The sequence below is a fragment of the Geotrypetes seraphini genome, chromosome 5, assembly GCF_902459505.1.
Source record: "Geotrypetes seraphini chromosome 5, aGeoSer1.1, whole genome shotgun sequence".
Classification (NCBI taxonomy): domain Eukaryota; kingdom Metazoa; phylum Chordata; class Amphibia; order Gymnophiona; family Dermophiidae; genus Geotrypetes; species Geotrypetes seraphini.
Window position 1 is genome coordinate 68,222,007 of NC_047088.1, and position 10,257 is coordinate 68,232,263.

Sequence of the window (10,257 nt, forward strand, 5' to 3'; positions counted from 1 at the left end):
TCCAACCAAGGTCTGTCTTTAGAGCTGCTACCGGTAGCCCCTAATCCAATTTGCCCAATGTTATACTGGGCTGGCTGGTCTAGAGCAAAGCACAAGTTCCTGGAACAAAACCCAGTCCCTTTTACTCCTTCAAGCAAAATTCATTTTATATATAGCTTCTTTAAGCAAAACTCAGTACATATGCACCCCCTCCCCACACACACACACACTCTTTCAGCCTCCTGATTGGATGAGGGGAATCCCTTTCCGTCTCTTCTCGTGTCTGCCAAATCTTTTCCCCCCCCCCCCCCAGGACCCCTTCCCACTCTTTGAATCCTTCCCTTTACCCACTCACAGAACACCGGGACTTGTCCAGCCTAGGGTGCACATAGCAAAGGGGCAGCCCCCCCAAAAAAAAAAAACAACAACTTTTGTATCTGACAGTTTAAATTAGCATTCAGCCACTCTGCTCCTTTCCAAAAAGAACCTACCTTTAGACTAGTTCCATTTCCTCTGGGTTTACTACGTGAAACACAACTTCCTCAAGAAAATTATCCATGGGTTCCTCTTTAGGCAGAAATGAGGACTCCCAGTCCAAACACGTGCATCCCGACTGAAAGCCTTTTCAGACAATTCACTTCCAGGTGCAACTTGGCATTGCCCAGAAGCTCGGGGGGCTGACTCATAAATGGGCCGGCTTACCAAGGATACTGAGGAGATTCTCCTTCCCTTCCCGGGCTTTTAGTTCCATCCCAGTGCTTGATGTCATCCCTGGCTGGAATTGCTGAGGCCAGTCGCTGCAGTCTGAAAGCTATAGATTGCTCAGCAGGCCTGCTTACTTAGGGACTTAAAGAGGCAGGGGCCTCCTTTCCTGTGCTGCCTCCAGTTATCCCTGTTACAGTACCTAAACAATAGAATCCTAAAATAAAAACCCCAGCATCAAGGGTTTTCTTTGTAAGGACGCAGAGGTAACCTTAGTGACATGAGCCCTAGAGAGTTAAACAGATGAACCAATCGGAATAAAGCTAATAATGTGAGCAGTGGCTGCATTCCGCCAATCAGAAGAGAGGGAAGCCGGGCTTGTTCCTGTAAGACTGGCAGCTAGAACTGTGCTGGGCGGAGCTGCTTTAGAATGAAGTCACCTAACAGTTTTTGCAAGATGCTTTTTCTCGTTTTGGTCTGGAGAGGTGGAGGTATTGTTATGCTCTGCAAAGAAAAGGCTCGACTATTGAAGCACAAGGATAATAACTAAGTGAAAAGCAAGAAGAAAGTAAAGCAGCTGAAAGGCACAGAAGGTAAAGTCATTCAACATATAAATGTATCTATTGTAAGGAAACTGTCCTAGATCAGATTAATTTCTCGGGCAGTCTAGGTATTTTCCACAACTAACAGCTCTGCCACCTTGGCTGTACTAGGCTATCAGGACTAACATTTTTGGGTCAAATATTTTAAATTTTGTTTTGCATGTTTTTCTTTTTGAAATCAGCTAACTAAGGGCATCACTATAAAACAGCCAGCAAAATTTTCTCTGCTTCTCTCCCTGATCTTATTTTTTGCCACACAAGCTTTATGGGATCCCTAGGTACAGTGGACTAGATGAGAAACTTAAAGCATCATGTGAATGCTAGCAAGGTAAGGGATTTGATTATACAGTACTGTCTTTTTTGAGATTACAGTCAAAGCAATTTACATATTATGTTCAGGTATTTATTTTGTACCTAGTCAATGGAGGATTAAATGGCTTGCTAAGTCCCTGAGCTGCAGTGAGCATCAAACCCAATTTCCCCTGGTTTTCAGGTCACTGCACTAACCATTAAGTTATCCTCCAATCCTATACCAAATACCATCTTTAAACTCTCATCATCCTTCCTGGAACTATGAGATGATACTGTTTACACAGATCAGTTTGGGCAGTATAATGTTCCTGTTTAGTTGTTTGTTTCTTTGCAAGGGTGTTTGGGATGGTACTTCTTCTGTGAGACAGGGGTATAGGAGGAGGATGTTGCATAGAATCAATAGTCAAGATATCTCTGCTTAGTATGTCGGTGGGATGTGATTTTGTTACTTGTGAGCTGGAATGTTTAGACTGTGAAAACAGGAAAAACACCATTATCCCAAATTTATTTTGTTTTATTGACTTCTCAATAAACTCTCATGTGCTTCCGTTTCTAGTATGCTTTTAATAGACACCTGTTTATGAAGTCATCTCTAGGTCAATTGGTAGGTAGCAGTTAAATTTCATGTAAACACCCAGAGGAGAGAAAAGGAGTAATGTTTTATTTACTTATTAGGCTTTACTGTATTGCCTCTTTGAAGGAATTCACTCAAGGTAGTTTACAGCAAGAATAAGTCAAACATAAGCAATAGACAATTACAGCCATAAAAATATTCAAATACAAAATATGACAAAGTATGCTACGTTACAATGTCAACACAGTATGCAGTAAAATATTTTAATAGGGTGTAAGCAAAGATGGAAATGTTACTATGCCTATATACAGTGTAGTGGAAGAATCTGACCATTTGGTCCAATATTCTTGTTACTTTAGTACGCTAAAACAGAGTTTCTACAATTCAAGCAGGGTTCTGTGGTGAGAGATTTCTACTATAAGGGCAACTACCTGCCTAGGAATGCTGGAACATGTACACCAGACTCTGCTTTATGGTACTGTATGTTCTGAAATTGGAGGCTGGTGACGGGGCTGATCTCTGATGAATGTTCTTATATAAAGTGGTATTTAAAAGCATGCATTGATATAAACAAAACACACACAGCCCAAGGATGCTTGTTTTACATTCAAGAATTTTACTGGCATCATTATCTTCCTCGACCCCTACGATAGGGTTACCATATGTTCAGGAAAATCCAGATATTCCCTCTTTAGAAAACTGTCTGGGTGTATGGATATTTTTTTAAATGGGAAGGGGGTGTCTGTCCATGTTTAATAGACTCTCCTGACTCCCATACCTACCTCCTACCCAGCCGCTGCGATTGGAATTGGCAGTGGCAACAAGGTGAGCCTGCTGCTGTTGGCCTGACCCGGAAGCTGTCTTTCTACAGATCTCACCTATATGGAAACAGGAAGTCACTGCAGAGAAGCAGCTTCCAGGGCAGGCTGGCGGCTGCAGGCTCACCTCGCTGCTGTGGCCAGCTGCCCAAAGATTCAATTCAGTGGCCAGGGATGAGGTAGATGAGGGAGTCAGATGCTGGGGAGAGAGGATGTGTGGATCCTGCTGGGATTGGATTTATTTTCTTGATATACTGCTTGTGCCAATATATTGAGCAGTTTACAAAGCTACAAACTTCAAAAATACAATACATCACAATATATCTATAAAGATATTTTATAAAATAAAATTTAATCTAAAATGAGAAATTTGCAATAAAAATTTTCAAGAATCAATATTAACTAAAAGAAAAGACTTCGGTCATTTCAATGAAAGGTTAACAACAAAATCCATAATGTTGCTGAAATAAATCAAAATGCACAATATGACAGACCCTCAAAAATCTCAGAAAACATGCTCCAGAGAATCATCCCCACATAGGGGAAAGCTCGCTCTTGTAATCTCTAGTTTAACTTGTCTTAATCCAGGTACCTTGTGAGGATTTTAAAGATCTTCCTGGCTGATATTGAGACAATTTTTTTACTCAAATGCTCAAGAAACAGGAGATGCCAAGCCTTGAAATCTTATAACAAACCAAGGGACCTGACACGGTCTGTGTTTCGGAAAACACTCCTTCCTCAGAGGTCCATGGTTGTTATAAGGTGGTATTTTCAACTGCATAAAATATTTGGTATAATAAACATTGCCTGCATCTGGTACATAGGAGTCTGCAGTTTGGTTTTGGTTTTTGCTTTGGCTGGTGATACTGCAGTTTTTGTTGGATTCCTTTGTGTTGTATGCCTTGAAAACTAACAGCTTAAATTCAATCCATTTTGTCACAGTTAGCCAATGCAATTCATACAAAACCAGTGCAATATGATCATTTCTGTGTACTCCAGTTAACAGCCTAGTGGCTGTATTTTGCATCAGTTGTAAACGAGACAAACTAGCTTTACTGGAACCCCAAGAATAATGTATTGCAATAGTCTAAATCAGTGTTCTTTGACCACTGATCCACAAAAATGTCCTGCCAGTTCGTGAAGAATTGGTGTCCCCTGCAAGCGTGTGTCAGTCTTTCTTCTGGCTTGGCTGCTCTTTATCTTCAGCGCCAGCTGCACTTGTTTACCGGGACAGTGCACAGTGGCTCTTGCATGCTACACGTGGCTGACCCAAAACCAGAACCAGATCAGCAGCATGGAATGTACAAGAGCTGCTGTGTGCTGTCCCAGCAAACAACGTTAATCTAATCTTTAGTCTTATGCACCGGGTCGTTCCCCTGAGGGACTCAAACCGGTTAACAAAACTTAACTTAAGGAGACATTAATGAACAACAATAGGACAGGAGAAAGTCAGTAAATATCAACATTCAGTTATCAACTAGAAAATTCTGAACAGATACATCATCTTTCAATTAGATGGCCCTGAACAAGTAAGGGAGAAAAGGGGAGGGGAGCACATTGGAATAAGGGAGGGGCATGAATATGGGACAAAGGTGGGAAGGCAGGGAGAGGGGACACGAACTCGGGACACAGAAGGAAGGGAGGAGGCATGAACGTGGGACACAAAGGAGGGGATAGAAAGGGAGAATTGTTGGGGATGAGTGTGTAAGTGAGAGGGAAAGATGGTGTACTTGGGGAAAGGAAGAAGGAAAAATTGTTGGGCATAGAGAGAGAGAGAGAGGAGTGAGGTAGAGATACATGGGGAGGAGAAGGATGAGAGGGAGAAATGTTGGATATGGTGGAGAGGGAACAGAGGGACAGATTGAAGTGGATGCAAGGGGAGGAATGTTGGACATAGTGATGGAGGGAGAGGTGTGGCCTGGTGCTGGAGAGGGGTGATAGAAGGAGAAATGTTGGGCATGGGGCTGGTGAGCAATAGTGAAAAATTGCTGCACATGATCCGGGGGGATGAGAGAGAGAAAAATGTTGGATATGGCAGTAGAGGGTGTGGGAGAGATGCACCATGGATCTCTCTTTCTCCCCACTCCTTGTACACGGGATGGAGACAGGGACTGAGCTACAGGGATGGGACAGAGACAGGGATTTTTATTTCAGTCTTAGTAGTTTGCCAGTCCACAAAATAATTATTTTATTTCCGCCAGTCCATAGGTGTAAAAAGGTTGAACACTGGTCTAAATGGACTTAGTGCTTACAAACGGGGAAAGTGTTTCTGATGTTACAGTGGGTGATCATCTGGCATCCAGTGATCACTGCATGGTACGGTTTAATATTAAAATTGGTATAGAGAGGGCTCATTAAAAAGCAAAGGTTCTAGCCTTAAAAAAAAAACCACTAACTTTGTTTGGATGGGGGTTTACATCAAGGAATTGTGTGTGTGGGAATGTCTGGAAGGAGTGGAAATGCGGTGGGCAAAGCTGAAAGGAGCAATTGTAAGGGCGACAAACCTTTTTGAGGCAAGTAAGAAAGAGGTAAAGAAGGCCACTTTGGTTCTCAAAAGTAGTAGCAGAGAAGGTAAGGAATAAGGTTGGCTTTCATGAACTACAAAAGATCGCAGAAAGAGGAAGACAGGCAAAAATATCTGGAAAAGTTAAGAGAGGTTGGTCTTGTAGTCAGGAAAGCAAAGATGCAAATGGAAGAAAAAATAGCTGACAGTAAAATGGGGAGACAAGACATTTTTTAGATATATTAGTGATAGGAAGAAGTGCAAAAGTAGCATTGTGAATCTTAAATGTGAAAGGGAGGAATATGTAGAAGCTGATAAAGAAAAGGCCGAATTGCTTAACAAATATTTCTGTTCTGTGTTCACGGCTGAAGCGCTGGGAGCGAGACCACAGAAGACAAACGTCAATAGGGATGGAGGAGTAATAGACCCTGATCTATTTTCAGAGGGTTGTGTTTGTGAGGAGCTAGTTACAATAAAGGTAGACACAGCAATAGGGCCAGATGGTGTACATCCCAGGGTGCTGAAGAAACTTAGGGAAATTCTGGTAGCTCCACTGACTGACCTTTTCAATGTGTCTCTAGAGTTGGGAGTAGTACTGGAGAACTGGAGAAGGGCAGATGTGGTCCCTCTCCACAAAAGTGGAAGTAAGGAAGAAGTAGGGAATTACAGGCCAGTAAATCTGACTTCTGTGGTATGCAAATTAATGGAAACGCTTTTAAAACAGAGAATGGTCAAGTTTCTGGAATCCTGTGGATTAGAGGACTGGAGGCAACATGGATTCACTAGAGGTAGGTCTTGTCAGACAAATCTGATCAATTTCTTTGACTGGGTGACCAGAGAATTGGATAGAGGATATGCGCTAGATATGGTGTATTTAGATTTTAGTAAAGCCTTTGACAGTGTTCGACACAGACGTCTGTAAATAAACTGAGTGCCCTTGGGATGGGTCTCAAAGTGACGGGCTGGGTCAGGAACTGGTTGAGTGGAGGTGATAGAGTAGTGATCAATGGAGATCGCTCTGAGCAAAAGGGATGTTACCAGTGGTGGGTCTCAAGGTTCTGTTCTTATGCCTGTTCTTTTTAACATTTTTATAAATGATATTGCTGAAGGGTTGTTGGGTAAGATTTGCATCTTTGTGGATGATACCAAAATCTTCAAAAGAGTAGACACGCCGGATGGTGTGACTAACATGAAGAAAAACCTGGTGAAGCTTGAAGAATGGTCTGAAATTTGGCAGCTAAAATTTAATGCTAAGGAAATGCAAGATCGTGCATTTGGAAAGGAGGTATTGATGCCTCTGTATAAGACTCTGGTGAAACCTCATTTAGAATTGTGTACAATTCTGGAGGCCGCACCTTCAAAAAGGTATAAAAAGGATGGAGTCGGTCCAAAGGAAGGCTACTAAAATGGTGTGTGTCTTTGTCATAAGGCGAATGGGGACAGACTTAAAGAGCTCAATCTGTATACTTTGGAGGAAAGGCGGGAGAGGGGAGATATGATAGAGACATTTAAATACCTACTTAATGTAAATGTGCATGAGTCATGTCTTTCATTTGAAAGGAAACTCTACAATGAGAGGGCATAGGATGAAGTTAAGAAGTGATAGACTCCAGAGTAATACTTTTTATGGAACGGGTGGTAGATGCGTGGAACAGTCCCCTGGAAGAGGTGGTGGCGACAGAGACTGTTTCTGAATTCAAGAGGGCCTGGGATAGGCATGTGGCATCTCTCAGAGAGAGAAAGAGATAATGGTTACTGCGGATGGGCTGACTAGATGGGCCATTTGGCCTTTACCTGCCATCATATTTCTATGTATTGCCATAAGTTGTGATATAAAAAAAAAACATACTGTAGTTCATCTTTTGTAGTGCTTTGTTCGAGGGGGGGTGAGGTGTTGCAACTTGTTTCCAGGCTGCTGCCAAAGCCAGCTTGCTGGCCATTGTGAAAATTTTGATTGTGGATAATTGGCATTTTTGATTTATCTACATTTTTTGTTTTTGTACACTTCCCCCCCACAAGGTTTTTTAGGGTATGAAATGATTATTTCCCCCCCCCCCCCCTTTTTTTTTTTTTTTTGCTTAACTTACTGAAATGAGTTATTGCAATGTCTTGTAGATAAAACCTAAAGGTAATATTTTCAAATTTTTCACATGAACATTGCTCTTTGTTAGTACTCCTTTTTAATAATTTTCTTTTCATTCTGTAGAGCTTGAGGAATGAAAGAGAACAACCTTATAAACAGGGAACTGGAGAAGCAATCAAGGGGATGGAGCTCAAGGAGTTATGTCTATGGAGCTGTCTCTAGTTTCCTGTCTACCTTTGTGACCTTTCCAATCTATAAGACTATCTTCCGGCAGCAGATCCATGTTTTTGTCATGCGAGAAGCCATCCGCCAGTTCCAGCAGGAAGGCCTCCGCCACTTCTACAGGGGATTGCTCCCACCTTTAGTTGCCAAGACTGTCCAGGGAACCTTGTTGTTTGGGACATATGACACATTACTTCGTTTTGTTTCTGCAAACCATTCTGGGCCTTATAAACTGAGAGACCGCTGGAAGGCTGGCTTCATGTCCGGGTCACTGGAAGCTGTGGTGCTAAGCCCTTTTGAACGGATTCAGAACATTATGCAGGATGGACGGAAAAATGTCAGGTTCCCGGACATTCATAGCATTCTGAGATACTTTAATTCTTGTGGGTTTAAAGAAGGCCTAGCTGAGGGCTACTTTCGGGGCTTCTCGCCAGTTCTGCTTCGCAATGGTGTGGGCAGTGCTCTATATTTCTCTTTTAAGGATCCCATCCGTGACTGTCTATCTGGCAAGGGGCTTCCCAGCTGGTTGCCTCCCCTTGTATCGGGAAGTGTCAATGGTACTGTTACATGTCTGTTGCTCTATCCTCTTAGTGTTCTCATTGCCAACATGCAGTCACAGGTTGGGCAGGAGACCCTAAGCATTGGTGAGTCTATGAAATCTATCTGGGAGTCCCGTGGGAAGAAGGTCTCTCTCATTTATCGTGGTGGCTCCCTTGTCATATTAAGGTCCTGTGTGACATGGGGGCTTACGACAGCTATTCATGACTTCTTGCAGGGGAACACAGGGAGGAAGCAGGAGTGAACAAGAACAGAAACATTTTTTCAATTCATTTTAATAGTAAAAACTGAGCTTTGTCCTTTTCAAACTTTGAAGCTTCCATTTAGGAGTTTTGGCAAGCTGCTGTAGCTCATAGCTACTCCCCATAGTCCTCTGTATGTTCTGTCTACTCTGGGGGACACCATCTTATTCCAAGTTATTTCCTGCTCAGCATCATGAGATGATAGTAACAATATTTGACTTTAAAAAATTGGCACAATTTGTGTACTGAGGAAAATATAAGAAAGCTAACACATGACTAGAGATGTAGTATAAATTAGACAATGACACGGTAACAAAATTCATCACTGTTCCCGTCCCTGCAGATAACCGTGGAAAACCATTTCATGTCATTCTTTAGTATTTAATCTGAACTTCAGTCCTTCCACACCAGCTTTCTTCAATGCAAGGCTTGAGGGTCAGTGGTTGTGCCCATTCATACTCTGATTCTTCCCTCTCCTTAAAGAATGACATGGGGATGGGAACGATGATAAATTTGATCACCATGTCATTCTCTAGTATTAATCAACTATTTGTTATGATTCAAATACCTCTAAATCTATATCTGTCTCATTAAATCCACTCAAAAATGTTCATTCAAACCAGATCTCATTTAGGAATATTAGTGAGAAGCCATCAGAAGTGGCTCTCTAATGGGACATGATTCACCTGTTGAGAAAAAAAACTTAGCTGCAAGCTTCCTCATTGGCTCCACATTTTCAATATTCACTTCATCAATCTGATTATAATTATAATCTGAATATAAATTTTTCTCAACTTCACTTGTGATATTCCCAATAATTGTAATATAACAGAATTACTTTGCTTAGTATGCCATTCATACTCCCATTGCCATGAATGTTTCACTAATGTCAGCGTCGGGGCGGGGTTTATCTAAAACAAGACAATGATTATATTCAACAGCTTATGCTAACTGGTTGGTTCCATTTATGTCAAATAATAGACACTGTATTGTATGTAGGTATCCAGAGAGTGCACTTTTTGTACAGTCTATATATGCACCTTGCCATACCATGAGAGATTAGTGAAACTGGGCCTCTTATCCCTTGAAAAGAGGAAACTGAGAAGGGGACATGATCGAAACATTCAAAATAATGAAGGGAATAGACTTAGTAGATAAAGACAGGTTGTTTACTCTCTCCAAGATAGAGAGAACAAGAGGGCACTCTCTAAAGTTAAAAGGGGATAGATTTCGTACAAACGTAAGGAAATTCTTCTTCACTCAGAGAGTGGTGGAAAACTGGAATGCTCTTCCAGAGGCTGTTATAGGGGAAAACACCCTCCAGGGATTCAAGACAAAGTTAGACAAGTTCCTGCTGAACCGGAGCGTACACTGGTAGAGCGGGTCTCAGGAAGGGCACTGGTCTTTGACCTGGGTTCCGCTGCGGGAGCGGACTGCTGGGCACGATGGACCACTGGTCTGACCCAGCAGCGTCAATTCTTATGTTCTTATGTTGTGTTTTAGTGTAAGTACTTAAATCAGCCATTGAGCTAGTGTTAGTGCTTCTGCCTAATTTTGGGAGATATGCACAAAAATAGTGTTCTTTAGGTTACCCATATAAATGTACACCCTGCCCATGCTCCATCCAGATGCTGTCCATGGGTACGCCCATCTGAAACTTGC

General features: G+C 42.0%; 1 protein-coding gene across 1 annotated transcript; it reads left to right on the top strand.

The window, feature by feature from the left end:
• Positions 1 to 809: 809 nt before the first annotated feature.
• Positions 810 to 9,729, top strand: SLC25A53 (solute carrier family 25 member 53). The gene is made up of 2 exons (XM_033946249.1): positions 810 to 1,274; positions 7,697 to 9,729. Exon 2 carries the CDS (start codon positions 7,707 to 7,709, stop codon positions 8,595 to 8,597), a length of 891 nt encoding a protein of 296 aa, XP_033802140.1. The 5' UTR covers positions 810 to 1,274; positions 7,697 to 7,706; the 3' UTR covers positions 8,598 to 9,729.
• The last annotated feature ends 528 nt before the right edge of the window (positions 9,730 to 10,257 follow it).

Bases quoted from the DNA above. Each gene is read 5' to 3' on its own strand.
- SLC25A53 (XM_033946249.1), top strand. From the start codon at position 7,707: ATGAAAGAGAACAACCTTATAAACAGGGAACTGGAGAAGCAATCAAGG.